Below are 16,231 nucleotides of genomic sequence, written 5' to 3'. Positions count from 1 at the left end.
CAACCTCTGCCTCCTGGGTTCAAGCAATTCTCCTGCCTCAGCCTCCCAAGTAGCTGGGACTACAGGCATGCACCACCATGCCCAGCTAATTTTTTTGTATTTTTAGTATAGACGGGGTTTCACCATGTTGACCAGGATGGTCTTGATCTCTTGACCTCATGATCCACCTGCCTCGGCCTCCCAAAGTGCTGGGATTATAGGCGTGAGCCACTGTGCCCAGCCTCAATTTTATCTTTCAAGAGACTCAGGGCAGGTACATGGCTCATGCCTATGATCCCAGCACTTTGGGAGGCTGACGTGGGAATTGAGCCTAGGAGTTTGTGATAAGCTTGGGCAACATAGGGAGATACTGTCTCACAAAAAATAATTAAAAAAAATTAGCCTGAAGTGGTGGCACACAATTATGGTCCCAACTAATCTGGAGACTGCAGTTAGAAGATTTCTCGGGCCTGGAAAATCAAAGCTGCAGTGAGCCATAATCATGCTACTGTACTCCAACCAGCTTTTTGTTTTGTTGATTTTCTCTAATAACTTTGTTTTCAATTTCATTGATGTCTGTTCTTATTTATATTGTTTCCACAAATGATATGTTGTGTTTTCATTTTTATCCAGTCCAAGGTATTTTCAAAGCCTCTCTTGAGATTTTATTTTTGACTCATGGATCATTTAGAAATGTGTTTAATTTCCAAGTGTTTAGAGATTTTCCTATTATTGTTCTGAAATCAATTACTAGTTTGATTTCATTGTGGTTACAGAACACACCTTATGATTTCAATTATTTTGCACTTGTTGAGGTCTATGTTTTTGAAGAGGATATGGTATATTTTAGTATATGTTCCATAGGTACTTGAAAAGAATGTATATTCTGCTGTTAGGTACAGGCTATTAGTTCCTGTTGGTTGATAGTGTTGTTGAGTTCCTTTATATCCTTGCTGATTTTCATTTCTATTTCCCTGTTTATTTTTGAGATGGAGTCTTGCTCTGTTGCCTAGGCTGGAGTATAGTGGCATGATCTCTGCTCACTGCCACCTCTGTCTGCTAGGTTCAAGCAATTCTCCTGCCTCAGCCTCCTGAGTAGCTGGAACTACAACTGTGTGCCACCATGCCTGGCTAGTTTTAGTAGAGACAGGGTTTCACCATGTTGGGCAGGGTGGTCTTGAACTCCTGACTTCAAGTGACCCACCCACCTCAGCCTCCCAGAGTCTTTTTATTTATTTATTGAGAGAGAGTCTCATTCTGTTGCCCAGGCTGGAGTGCAGTGGCATCATCACAGCTGACTGCAGTCTTTACCTCCTGAGTTCAACAGATCCTCCCTCCTCAGCCTCTGGAGTAGCTGGGACTGCAGGCATGCACCACTACACCCAGCTAATTAAAAAAAATTCTTTTTGTAGAGACAGGGTCTCACTATGTTGCCCAGGCTGATCTCAAACTTCTGGGCTCAAGTGATCCTCCTGCCTCCACCTCTCCAAGTGCTGGGATTACAGGTGTGAGCTACCACACCTGGCTTGATATTTTTTAATGGTTCCCTTTCCATTATTTATTTAAAAATACCAGATTGCTGATATAATAGTAATAATTGAGTTTATTAAGTGTTTATTATATGCCAAACATGCTGTTAAGTCTTTTGCATGTATTATTATTATATTATTTTTACTTTAAGTTCTGGGATACATGTGCTGAACATGCAGGCTTGTTACATAGGCATACATGTGCCCTGGTGTTTTGCTGCACCTATCAACTCATCATCTAGGTTTTAAGTCCTTCATGCATTAGGTATTTGTCCTAATGCTCTCCCACCCTTTTCCCCCACCCCCAATAGGCCTGGGTGTGTGATGTTACTCTCTCTGTGCCCATGTCTTCTCATTGTTCAACTCCCACTTATGAGTGAGAACACATGCATTATACTGTTTAATCCTCCCAATAACCCAATGTGTCACATACTATCATCCCCATTTTGCTGAGGCTCAGAAAGGTTAAGTGACCTGACACCAAGGTAACACAGACAGTAAGTGGCAGAGGTGACATTACCCTGACATCCACGCAGGGTTGCCTGACTTCCAACTGTGTGCACATAACACGTATGCAATCTGAAGCTCTGTCAGGATCCCAGAAGGGCTGATAAATTTTCTTCCAGTTCACATATGCATAAGGATATACGTGGTTATGGGGGAAATCCCATCGAGGAGTAGTAGGCAGCCTTTAATGTGATCCCCAACGATTCCTGCTTCTTAGTATTTGTGCCCTGCATAATTCCTTCCTCTTGAGTATGGGCTAGACCAAGTGATTCACTTTTAATGAAGAAAATATGGCAAAAGTGATATTAGGTCACTTCCAAGACTACGTTACAAAAGAACTGTGGTTTCCATCTGGGGCCTGTTTTCTCTTGCTTTCTCTTTCACCTGCTTTGAGGGAAGCTAGGTGCCATGTTTTCAGCTGGCCTAGGGAGAAGCTTATGTGACAAGGAGCTGATGTCTCTGGCCCATAGCCAGCGGGGACCTAAGGCTTACCAACAACCATGTGAGTGAGCTTGGAAGCACATCCTCCCCCACTGAAGCCACATATCCTCATGCCTGGGGCTCCAGCTGACGCCTTGACTGTGACATTGGGGTGAATAACCTCTAGGCCTCCTTTGTTCTATTTCTGGTTGCTTCCATGGTCAGACAAAAAAACGTAGTGGTGAAGTGGAGAAGGAAATGACAGCCATAATCCGGGGCAGTAAAAGAGGCGTGGGGAGGGTAGCAGAGGCACAGAATGGCCTCACTCATCTGCACACATGATGGCCCTGTACAAGAGGGAGGAGGATGGAGAGGAAGACCTCTCCTCCCAATGATATATTGGTGGAAATGGAGCCTAATCTCAATTGTTGCTTCTTGTTCTTGCTCCAAAATCAGCTGCCCTCAGTAGACAGTCATTGCACGTGCCTCTTCCTTTTCCTGTGGGTACACTCCTTCTCTTCCTTGGAAATTTAGCCCAGGTTACAGTGCTGCTGTATATGACTCTACAGGTTGTGTATTACAGAAATCCAGATGGAACCATTCTTATCCTGTGAGATGATTTGACAAGTCATCATCCAGAAATCTTTCCACATCATTACCACTGACTTCTCATCATTTCAGTGCATTAACAAATATTTGAACACTATTAAGTGCCAGGTGTTCTATATGTTGGGGATTTAACAGTGAACAAGATGGACGGGGTTTCTCTTGTTGGAGTTTGTATAGGAATAAGATGATAACCATATAGACAACGTAAATTTAGATATTGTAAAGAAAAGGTTGCATATGTTGGGAGTGAGGGAAAACTTTAGCTGGAATAGCTAAGTGCAAATACTTAACTATTTCTATCTTTTATTTTTAAACCTGAAACAGCAGACAACATGTTGCTATGTATACATTGGGTATTCGATGCAACATAGTAGAGTTAATTTCTTATTAGTTTTTGCATTTGTTCTAGCAGGATGAAATAATGTTTTAAGATAATGCAAATTAATAAACTGAGTAGGAATATGTAGAAAATTTTATTATTCAATATTCATAAGATTAAGCATACGTTTGTGGTTTTGGTAGTGGCAGAGAGACATTTTGTAAATTTAGTACATTCTTGACATTTGTGAGGTATAATTCCTAAGACCTGGTAGAGTTGTCAAAGTTACAAATTTCACTAAAGCACATAATTTCCCCATAAAACATAGTAAAATATAACTGACATATTTAAATATCCTTTGTGTCTTTAATGGTTTTCTATAAGTACAGGGCTAAAAATATTTGTCGAGCTATTTTGTGGCTAAGCCCTTCATATCCTTTGACTTTCACTTTCATTACCAGTGTTAGTGGTTGGTTTCTAAGTTTCCCACCCCTCAGCCCCCAAAAGTAAAAGTCAAGGTTAAACAAAACCATAAAATGTATTACATTCTTGACAATAAATAGAAAAGTATCAGAACATATGAAAGTGTTGGTACAAAAGGCTGGCCCACTCTTGGGATAGGGGCCCACTAAACACACAAGTTCAGAGGGCTTGTGACTCAAATGAAACATTCAGAAAATGAGAAATCGCTATGAGTCATCAATGATTAGGGTTACTGAAAAATAACTGAAACTAAGAATGTTAAATCCACAGATGCTAAAGGTCTTCTGCTATCTACATTACAGACCTATAGCAGGAGGGCCCAAGCAATCTCTCGTTCACCTCTTTATTGTTAGAGCCTATGTGAAATGATTGTGAGGGGGAAGTCAAGTAGTGTAGCACTTTCTGAGCTGGATATCTTGTAAGAAATTATTTTGGAACACCACAGATTGGGTTTTTAGTTGTGCCATATATCCATTGCTAGGTTCTTTCCTAATTTGCCACAAATTCAAAAAGGCTCTGAACTTCGGGTTCTTTCTTTGTAATGAGAGCTGCCAATTCCCACTTCCAAGGGCACAGGTGAGGATAAGCTGAAGCAGGGTTGTAAGAGATCTTCATAAACATGAAAGAAGCCCATGGAATCAAGGTGTTACTGTTATTCAATCAGGTATCATTGGTTTCAAATTCCCACTTTATTGTCAAGCAGAATAAAAACACAGGGAAGCACTGACTAGCTGAAATGGACATTGTATAAAGGGTTTAACTTACTTCTTTTACAAACCACTGACAAAAGGCAGGACTGATCCATTCTCTTGCATGAATACCACAGTCTATCCAAACAGCTCTTTTGAGTCGTGATCGTCTGCCCAGCTGAAAACAAGAGCATTCATAGTAACCAACACAGGCTTTTAGATTCACTGACCAGCATAATTTAATAAGGTTTCAGCATAATTCTTCACTGTAGTGTGGTTCATTAGGTAATGCATAAAAAGGATAAAGGGAGTTCCTACTATTTCAAAAGTCCAGGCTTGTTTATGCAGAAACAATACATTTATTGCCCCTAATTATAATCAAAGAACTAGAAAGCACAAAAGAAAAAGGAAAATCCCTAAACTAGGTTCCTTCTTTATTTTTAAAAATTGTATTTTAATTAATTAATTAATTTTTAAGAGATGACTTCTTGCTATGTTGCCAAGGCTGGTCTTGAACTCCTGGTCTCTTGTAATTCTCCTGCCTCAGCCTGCTTCTTCCTTGTAATATAGTATGTGACGGTTAAGTAAAAAGCTGAGTCCTCCCTCATCCCCTTTCTCTCTCTATCCCAAGAAATATTTCTTAAAGAATAGCTATATTTTATAGGTGGAAAAAGTCAAATTTTATTATACCACAAAATGAAAACATAAAATGATTTGTAGAATCAAGTGACAGATTTTTCTTTACACTCCTACTATATCAATATTACTTTTAACCTGGTTGCTAACTGACAAATCAATAGGAGCTCCTGACATTATAATCATAGGGGATCTAATTTTCATTCATTCATTAATTCACTCCATGAATATTTCAGGAAATCCTTTTTAATGTTAGACATTGTTGCCCAGCACTGGAGATTCAAATATGAAAAGACAAGGAATTTATACACTAGTGGGGAGGGAAAACATGTAAGCAATCAATCAACCATTATGATGTGAATATCCGTAAGTTACCATGGGAACATTAGAGTGTTATATAGAATTTTCCTAAGTAATAAAAGATAGCTTCTCAGAAGAGGAGCACTTGAGTACTTCAGCAAGACATAAAGCTTGTCTGGCAGATGAGTTGGAGGAAGGCATCTCAAGCCTGGAAGACAATCTGAGGAAACCATATTGGGGGAACTGTGCCTGCAGTTTGAGGAACAGCAGATGAACCTCAATGTGGAGTCCCTGGATACTAAGTAAAAGAGATGAGACTTCCTCTTGTATTCTATGGGGGGGGGGCTGTGTGTGTGTATGTGTGTGTGTGTGTGTGTCTGTTGTGTATATGCTCATATTTGAGGGGTCACATTGACAACAGTGTGGAGGATGGATTAGAGCATGAGAGGGTCAAGAATGGGGGCTTGAAGGAGGCTCGGTACTGAGGCCACTACTGCAATAGTCCGGGGAGAACAGATACAGAGAGAAGTTAGGATAACAGCTATGAGGACAAGAGAAGCAACTGGGGTAGATCTGAAATATTCAGAAGACAAAATGGTCAGCTTTTGGTGGTAAAGTGAATGATTAAAGGATAGGAATTTAAGATGATGCCCCATGTTTCTGAATTGGGAGGAGAGGGATACCATTCTGAATCTGAGGTGCTTTTCTGAATATCAAGAGAAGAGTGTCAAGTAGGCAATGGTGGGTGAATTTAAGATTCCAGAGGGCAGAATGCAATGGATACAGAGGTCTGGGATGATTGTTGAAATTATGGGCTAGATGTGGCTATCTAGAGAGTGTTTGTGGCATGAAAGTAGGGCTGAGGATAGAGTCTTAGAAATTACCTGAACCTAAGGAAAGGATAAGGGGAGAGGAGCCAGTGAATGAGACCCAGGTGGTCAGAGAGACAGGAGGAGAATCAACTAGGAGTGGTTGCTGACCTTGGAAAGAAGTTTTAGAAGAATTGTGGGGGCAAAGGCTGGTGAGTCAAAGTCTAAATGGTAGGAGAAGAAGTAGAAATGGTGACCAGAGGTAAGTCTTTTTAGAAGTTTGGCTGAGAAAGAATGAAGAGCTATAAGTCAGTAGACAGAAGAGAATGCAGGGTCAAGAGATGATTGGGAATAATGCATAGCTTCTGTATTAGTCAGTTCTCATATTGCTGTAAAGAACTACCTGAAACTGGGTAGTATAAAGAAAAGAGGTTTAATTGGCTCACAGTTCTGTAGGCTGTACAGGAAGCATGGCTGAGGAGGCCTCAGGAAACATACAGTCATGGTGGAAAGCGGAGAGGAAGGAGGTACATCTCACATGGTGGAGCAGGAGGAAGAGAATGAAGGGGGAAGTGCTACACACTTTTAAACAACCAGATCTCACTCACTATCACAAGGACAGCAAAGGGGAAATCTGCCCTCATGATTCAATCACCTCCCACCAGATCTTCCCACCACATTAGAAATTACAATTTGATGTGAGATTTGGGTGGGGACACAGAACCAAACCATATCAGCCTCTTACACATTTACATAGTTTTGCATTGGTTCATTTTAACCACCACCAATTCACAAATACTTCACATCAATAACTGAAAATGTTAGCAACAGTATTCTCTGGAATATTCAATGGCAAAAATGAAATATGGCTCAGAAACCTAAGGGAAAATATTTCTGAGATCAGATGATGTTAAATATGAGACTCTATAAAAGATCATTTCATTTATTTTCCCCCATAAGTCAAAGTTGAAAAAGATGAATATTTGGTAAACATTATATATTTACATAGCAATTGCTTATTTTTACCTTTAAAATAAAAAGAGATCTTCCCTCAAATGATTTTCCAATAGAGAACATGTGAATGAGGCCTGAGTGAGTTTTGTTCAGATGATGCATCCAACTTTGAATCTAAGAGCAAATAAATAAAAACCTTGTCAGACTCTCTCACAGTAATGGAGCTTTTAGAGAACAAAAGGAAACAAAAAGACAACAGTAGGTCTCAGAATTCAAGGAGCGTACATGGAATATATAATTGAACAAAAAACACACTTTCTGTTTTTAATTTTTTTTGGGATACTTAAAATTACATTTAATTTTCTGCCTTTACAGATAGCAGCTTATGTCTTTATATTGTTCTTCCATTAAAGCATGCCTTCTATTATCATATATCATTAGTATAGTGGTAATAGATTTTTATAAAAAAACTGATGTGTTCTGGTTTCTTTTTGAAAATTAGAATTTATGTATATTTTCCACGTTTTTAAGAGGTAAAGAAATAAATCAACTTTAGGAAAGCTGTCCAAACTACTTGAAAGTGTTTCTTAAAGTTCCATATATTACAATTTGCCACTGAACAGAAGATGCTAAGAAAAAGGCATATCTTTTTTATTTAAAAGTTCTTTTACTGAGCATACATCAGAGGGCATACTCTGAATAATTTCTCCAGTGATAGGGATACATTTGCATTGATCCATTCATATGCATTTATCTGTCATCAGGAAAAGATATATTTGAATGAATAAGGTGCTTCATTCCTGACTTAAAAGCTCTATGGAGAGTAAAGAAATAACATGAAAGTATCCTACCATTTTATGGTATAAAAGGATCAGTGCTGAAAAAAATAGCTAAATGTATTCAGAAAAGTACCTATATATTATTTTATTTCTATTCATAGTTAAACTAATCAGAAGGGTGTGTGTGTGTGTGTGTGTGTGTGTGTGTGTGTGTGTGTATAGACACATACATTACACATATCTCTATTTGTAAAATTTGACTTTTTTCTAGTGCATGTTAACAGTACTTCTGTGTGCAAAGTTATGTAAAACCTTTCTATTGCTTCTAATTTGAAGCTTCCAAAACATGTTGAGACATGAAATATGTCAAGATAATTTTGAAAGGAGAGTTGTCATCAAAAGAACCAAAAACAATCTTACGCATAGAGCAGCATCTCATTTATTTTATGTCTAGCATTCTTTCAATTCAGGGGAAACATGGAAAATGTATGACTCATTCATTTACTCCTCTGTCAATAGCTATGTATTTGGAGGTCTCTATTTGCCTGCTACTGGGGTTACAGTGGTGAATAAGAAAGAAATGGCCTGCCCTCATGGAACGCGTAGCTTATTAGGGGAGAAAGGCATTAATCAAATAATCACATGATTACATAATTGAAAATTGTGATAGGTATCACATCCCTGTGCTATGGGGACATGTAATTCATGAGGTGTTGGTGGAGGAGGGGAGAATCTCCAGTCTCCAATCTGGGAGAACAGGAACAGCTACCTTTTTGCTTAAGCTGAGATTTGCAGAACAACAAGCTATCCAGGTGAATAGTAAAGGATGTGGCAGTGAGGAGGAGGTGGCTGTCAGTTCTCCAGGTAGGATGAAAAAGCATGGTCAAAGGTGCAGAGGTGCCACAAATGGAGCTTTGTCTTTGAGAGGTCTCAACTTTTCAGAGGGTGCAAGTGAGGTCCACTCTACTCAGCATTTCCTCAAACTCTGGCTAGTTCTACATTTCTTGGCTTCTCAGCGAAGGCCATTATAACTATAATTATAGCAACATTTCCACACTCTTCCATTGCACTTCATATGTCCTTTGTAAAAGTGATCTAGGTAAAGCAAGTGAAATTAAAATTATTTTGGTACTTCTTATATACCATCAAAAGTTTAACAGAAGAGATAAGGTACCGTGGCCATGTAAAAGCCACACGTGTTCTTCACATAGTCCCTTCTCTGTCTTTATGCTTCTTCCCCAGAAGCATAAAGCATATCATTTTCTCCCTTAGGCCTAAATGATAAAGGTGTCTTTGTAAAAAAAAAATCAGGAAAAGCTCTTTTGATTACATACTTCTTCTAAGGAGTGATAAACTTCATAATTATATCCAGAGAGGGATCTTCGGTTTCTCTGGGTTTGTGAGTGGCTTCCCTTCTCCAGTGTTTTCTGAAGATCTTCTATGAGAACCCTGGATTTGGAATGACAGATATGATGAAAAGTAAATTGAGATATTGCAAAAATCAGGCAACAACCAAAGAAAATCATATGCATCTATGTAAAGAAAGACCATGACCATTAATATTTCTAAAAATACAAAATGTTGGGAAAATGTTATTTTTCAGGAAATGAAAACTGTTAAATAAGTGGTGTAATGAATTTAAAGTGTAAAATTATAGGCAGATGTCCTCAAGTGACAGTAGTAGTAACAATAGCTACTATTGGTTTGCAGCTGCAACAACTGAATGATGGCTATGAGCACTTAGATTTATTGAGTGCTACTTACCAGCAGCCAGGCACTGTGCTATGTATTTTATGTACATAATCTTAGTTAATAGCCCTATGGTCTATGTGGTAGATTCTCTTGTTATTGGTATTTTTAAAGTGGGGAAATTGAGTCTCGAAAGGGTTAAGAGCTTGCCAATGTTACTCTTCTGGTTAGTGCTGAGCCAGAATTTGAACTTGGAACGTGAACCCAAATTCCAGTCTCGAGATTCCAAGTTCAGGATGACTTCATAAAAACCGAGCCTAGGCTACTCTTCCAAGCCCTTGCCACCTTCTCTTTCCTGCTGCTTCTTCCTGAGCATATCTCTTCTGTCATGGAGAGACTGTGCTCACATCACTACCCAGTATACCTGACCTAAGACAGAGAGAAAAGGGAAAGGGGAAAAGAAGCTACAGTCCTCAACTGGAAAATGAAGAAATACCCAGAGCTGGAAAAAGCCATTTTACTGCCTACCAATATCAAGAACGTCAAGAGAAGAGAAGCTCAGCCAATTACAGAGAATGCATTTGGAAATTAAAGGCTGAGGCCAGGGCTGGGGATTCCAGGCTTTGTGGAACCAGCTCCAGGCAGAGTCATTAGTGTTCTTGATGTGACATCTGAGTTAGATAAATACAGGCCTGTCTTCTCAATACTCACCAGCCTCCAGTAACTAGAGTTCCACACAGTGTCAAAGCACTTCAGTCATTTGCACTACTTAAATATGCTAGAAAACCCCCTAATAATTTTCCTGGGCTTGGCAGGTGGCTAAAAAGCTTTGCTTTCATGTTTTATTTTCCAAAAGAACCTGTCGTTTAATGGTTTAAGTGCTATTAAACGAACAGATAACGGCCTCTTTAAATAACTATCAAGGCTGAAAGTTATTTAAAGCCTTGAATATTAATTCTTAAAAATTAAAAAATTATCTTGAATCACCTAAATAAATATTTTCTGTTCTATGTAGAAAGTAGATTAACATAGGGTCATACTGGGTATAGGACATTCTTTTTCATTTACTCATTTGTTATTTACTCAGCACCTACTACAACAAAGCACTTAGGAATTGATCATTGGCTTACTGCTTTTTTATTTCAATTTTTGATTTTAAAATTGAAAACATTTTAAAAATCAAGATAAGGTGAGACGGTTCAAAGCTTGGTTAAGTCCCCAATGGCTGCTTGCAGTGGCTGAAAATGTGAGTGGCAGGTTGTTGTTAGTCTGAACACCATCAGTATTCGTGCTTTCTTTATTACCCTCAAAGTAAGAAGTTACAGATGATTAGGTCTGTATGGGCTAAAGAGTTTTACGATATTGCTAAAGATAAGTCTTGAGCCAAATGAACCTCCACGTCAATGTTCTAATGTCCTTGTGTTAGGAGAGAATCTGGGATGGGCAAGAGGGATGTGAGTTTGATTAGGGCTGTCGTAGTTAAACATTGTCAATGTATTCCAATACTGCAGGGAACCTTCAAGTATGTTTCCCTCACCAAAATCATCTATTATTTCTCCTGGCTACTTTTTTCAATCCCAAGAAACTAAGGAAGAAAAATGTAGACAGATTTGCCAAGGCCAGAAATTTATACCAGGATCTCCTGAGCGTCCAGTTGTTAAAGTCTGTGATACTTTGTTATGGCAGCCCCAGCAAACTAACCAAGGTCTGTGTTCAGTAACTTACATTGCACCCAAATGCAGGACCTAGGAGATCAACCTTAAATGAAATTAAAAAATAATTATGGGATTGGAGGTCGTCTCATTTTCCTTGTTAAGTAGTTGACTAGAAACTAGCATACAGATGACAAGGCTATGAAATGGAGTCTCAGAATGGCCCTTGTAAACTGTTGTATTTTCTTAGTTCTTCACAGCCTGTGATGATTCCTATCCCAGTTGTGTATATTCCTGTAATGGTGACTAGAACTATTATAAAGTTTCTGAGTGATACCATTACTCAGTACAAAACCACCTCCCCAAAGTTTCCTGGGTGGAGAGGGCCTCTCAAAAAGTAGAAATTTCTTTTTTTGGGGAAATTCATGTATGTATGTACGCATGTATGTATGTGCGTATGTATGTACGTATGTGCGTATGTATGTATGTACGTGTGTATGTACATACGTATGTATGTATGTATTTGGAATCTTGGTCTGTCACCTAGGCTGGAGTGCAGTGGAGTGAACTGGGCTCACTGCAACTCTTCCTCCCAAGTTCAAGCAATTCTCATGTCTCAGCCTCCCAAGTAGCTGGGATTACAGCTGTACCCCACCTTACCTGGCTAATTTTTGTATTTTTAGTGGAGACAGGGTTTCACCATGTTGGCCAAGCTGGTCTAGGACTCCTGACGTTAGGTGATCCGCCTGCCTCGGCCTCCCAAAGTACTAGGATTACAGAAATTTCATCACCAATTTTTGCAGGTATTTACTTTATAGAATGACCAAAAGTTTTTATGGTAGAATGAATCCTTTCATAGAGGGGGATTGATCACCCAAGGGCCAGACACATGGGGTCACATTATCTCCACCTTAAAAATCACTGTAACTATGCCTTATGTATTCTTACACAGAGTAAATGACAATCTTTTGAAAATACCCCAGGCTACAATACTAAAAGTCAATTAAAATGATCTCTATCTACTGGGTTCATGGAATTTGACTCATATCTTATTATCTTGGGACCAACAAAATGAATAATTCTAAATGACTGTTCTCCATGAAGGAGGCAGCTCATTTAAAACATTCAGTTTTTAGACTTTATTCTCTGTGACATAAAGTGTGATATTTTATTCTGTATCAGTTCCACATGACCTATATTTAATGGCAGGAAATAGAGACTTGTTAAAGTAACTGATATATTCTTTTCTACTGAATAGTAATCAATGAAGCATGTGAGTGGTTACTGAGCACCTATAGATATAATTGCCATGCTGTTTCCTGTCGGGCATTCAGAGAAATCAGAGTAGGCCTTCAAAGCTACAGCAATGACTAAAATGTGTCCAGTATGAACAATAGTTTTATGCACAGCTGTGATTCTGTCCTAGAAGCACAGATAAAATACCTTTCTGCAAAAAGCATATCAGTACTTTAATAAAGCCGTAAATATCCCTCTGGCAGGGCAGTCTTTGTGTGGACCAGGGATGTCACTGCCATTTGGCACCCCTTGGCTCAGCCCTCCAGAGAGGCTAGACCCTCACCATTGACCCACAGAGCCATCAGCCCACCCCAGGCCCTCCTGGACCCCCAAACTGTGTGCCAGATTTGACAGTATAACAACCTGCTAAAAAGTTTGGGTAGTTGGAGTAGTCACTTACACTCATGCCTCTCAACCCCAAAGTCTTAGGATTCCCAGCAAAGGGTAAGTCACTCCCTCCCTCTCCATCTCATCTCATTAAGTCACCACACTGCACTTCTCTTAGATCTTCCACTGATGCCCCTTTTTTCTCCTCCACCTGCTTTTCCCTGTGCCTGCTGGAGTCTACCTTCCTTTGTAAATGAACTTCCTACATTCTCCAGTCTCTTCAGGGAACTCTCTTTTCTCATATTCTTGCCCCATCAGACATTTGACTCTTTAAAGGATACACAGTCTACTGTGGCTTTCTATTCCCAGTCTCCCTCCCCACCTGCCTGCCGCGGGGCAGAAGGAGGAAGGTCAGCATATTCTTCTGTATGCCATGAATCTTCTTGCTTCCAGGGAAAGCTCATCCTCTAGGCAGCATCATGCCACCTCTTGCTGCTTTCCTCAGACTCTTGGCTCTGCCTTCATGTTCCTGCCCCAGAAGTACATTCTCTCCCTTCTCTAATCTTGCCATCAGCCAAGGAGATTCAAGATGATTCTCTGGTGATTTAGGCCACCTGTTCTTGACTGAATCAACCTCAAAGATCTCCATGTAACACTTCCCTTCAATAATCTGTGTGGCTACCATGTGGATCTTGTCATCAGCCATAAACATTCTACTACCTAGGACTCTGAGCATCCAACTACTCACATTTTATCAGAACTTCTTTCCTTCCCGCTTGTTGCCCTCAGTAACACTACATTGTTTTCAATACAAAGACTAAATCTTCCCTGATTCTTCCATTTGATTCCCTCATCCCTCCTAGACACTCCTGCCTTCCAATCCATATTAGACCTAGGGATGAATACTTGAACTATTATCTCACTAAGAACCTCAACTTTCTTGGCACCCTGACCTTTCCATGGTTCTATCCAACAGAACCTCAGCTCTGTATCAGGGTTACAAACTCTCGTCTCTGCAACAACTACTGCTCTTTGCTCTTACCCCAGTTTTTCTCCTGGTAATACTCTTTAACTCCTCCTTTCTTACTTTCGGTAGATAATTTTGTTTCTTCATTCATCCAGAAATTTAGCCATTGACTGTAATCTATTTGTGTCCACTCTCCTCTGTACAATCTTAAGTAGATCCACCACGTTTCTCTCTTCAGTTTTAGAGAATGAGGTATCCTTCCTACCGTTCAGACACTCTTCCTTCTGCATATTATCTCTGGCATCATCAATGTCTCCCTCCCTACAGGCTCTTCTCTCAGCCTACAAATACACCAAGATTTCCCCCTACACAAACAAATCCCAGTTCTCCCAGATAGGCATCATCTATGCGTCTCCTCCCAGTCACGTCTCGTTCTCTACTTCCTTTATTCTTGCTGCTAAGAACAGGAATAGACTCTGCTGATGTGTGTTCTCACCTCCTGTTCATTTCTGTGTCTGCTAGTGTGAACATTCTAATCCACCTTTAGAGTTATCAATGTTCTGTCCATTGCCACATCCAAAGGAAACTGGTTGGTCCTTTTCTTGCTGGATATCCCTGCAGCACTCGGTACCCTGAATCCCTCATTTTCTCTAAAGTCTTTCTTTTCTTCTTCAACTCCTCTTTCACTTGCTCTTTTTTTTTTTTTTTTTTTTTTTGAGACAGGGTCCCACTCTGTTACTCAGGCTGTAGTGCAGTGGTGCTATCTCAGCTCACTGCAACCTCAGCCTCCTGAGTTGGAGCAATTCTTCTGCCTCAGCCTCCCAAGTAGCTGAGATTACAGGTGCATACCACCACACCTGGCTAATTTTTGTATTTTTAATAGAGACAGGTTTCATCATGTTGGTCAGGCTGGTCTCAAACTCCTGACCTCAGGTGGTCCACCCGCCTTAACCTCCCAAAGTCTGGGTTTACAGGCGTGAGCCACCTTACCCTGCCCCATCTACTTACTGTTCTAATCATTGTTTTAAACCAATCCTCAAAATATCTAAATCTGTTCAAGTTTGTCTACTCAGTTACCCAAGGTAGAAAACTTGGAGTCATCCTTTCACTTCTTCCTTTCCTACTTACCATCCAACAGGAGGAGAGTCTGCTCTGAAATATTTTTTGAATGCCCTCATGATCCTACTACTCTGGACCTAACTCAGAGCCTCACTCCCTCTTCCCTGGACTAGTGTCTCCTAGTCCCTCCACGCTACCCCCCTACATGCAGCTCCTTTGCAGTGGGGCAGCACTATCTACAAGACAAGGTCTGAGCTCCTGCCCCTGCACATAAGACTTCCCACAGCCTGAAGTCCCTGTTTCTCCAGCATCATTTCTTTCTGCTCTCTGAGTTGCACTTCCTACACTAACCACTCTGCCTCATATGCTGCTTCTTTCTTTGCTTGTGTGATCCTCTCTGCTTCTGCCTGGCTGGCACAGCTCCTGCAGAAAGCCTTTTCCACTCCTGCCTTCTCATCCACCCTCTAGGCCTTGCTAGGCTGCCCTCCTTTCTTCACAGAAAAAGGTCTGTGTTTATACCGATCACTTACTGGTAACAGTGAAATAGTGAAAAGAAAGGTCCACATGGTTGCTCCCACCCCCCATTGGACTAATAAGCTCTTCAAGGTGAATATATTCATATCAGTTTTCTCCATATGAAAATTATTCCTGAACACTGTTGTAAGTGCTTGATAAATAACCTAAATACAACTACCATTTGGTTCAGTTTAGTACAAATACATTTTATAGCAAGTGAATAGGAATGCTTACTTGTACTGGATGCTGGCTTCCTGTAAGAAGGCTAACAGGGCTCGGGAACCACTTTGGGGGATATGGACATCTGTAACTGTTCCCTCTGATACATAGGAGATACTGCTGGGCTGCCACAGGTCCACCTGTAGTGCAGGAACCAACCTATAATTCATATCCAACGTAGGTGGGGAAAAATCTGTGTCACGATGTCAAACACATTCTTTTGTTTACATAGGGCAACACCAAACATATTTTGGAATTAGACTTAATGCTTGCATCATCAGGGTAAAACTCCTATTTGATCTTGAATTTGAGTTTCCAAATTATCCATGCAGAATTTGATCATAATTTGCAAGTAATAGTTTGAAGACCAATATATTAAAGCTGCAAGGTAAAAATGAGATGAAATAGTTTACATATAATTTAAATATTGTTTTAAAATTGTTTGCCATGCAGATACTTGAATAACTGTAAGAAAAAAAGATATAAATCACGC

The 16,231-nt window shown here is 39.9% G+C and overlaps 1 protein-coding gene across 1 annotated transcript in view; it reads right to left on the bottom strand.

Annotated features, from left to right (window-relative positions):
• CPA6 (carboxypeptidase A6) overlaps positions 1-16,231 on the bottom strand; it is a 320,090-nt gene that overhangs the window by 73,889 nt on the left and 229,970 nt on the right. The window contains exons 3-6 of the mRNA XM_017544873.2: positions 15,754-15,878; positions 9,348-9,462; positions 7,307-7,408; positions 4,612-4,713 (exon numbers count right to left, since the gene is read on the bottom strand). Of these exons, the coding sequence (XP_017400362.1) occupies positions 4,612-4,713; positions 7,307-7,408; positions 9,348-9,462; positions 15,754-15,878 (444 nt within the window). The remainder of the gene's footprint in view (positions 1-4,611; positions 4,714-7,306; positions 7,409-9,347; positions 9,463-15,753; positions 15,879-16,231) is intronic.

This window comes from Cebus imitator, unplaced genomic scaffold, assembly GCF_001604975.1.
Source record: "Cebus imitator isolate Cc_AM_T3 unplaced genomic scaffold, Cebus_imitator-1.0 Scaffold9, whole genome shotgun sequence".
Lineage (NCBI taxonomy): Eukaryota > Metazoa > Chordata > Mammalia > Primates > Cebidae > Cebus > Cebus imitator.
This window is presented reverse-complemented; position numbering and strand designations above follow the sequence as displayed.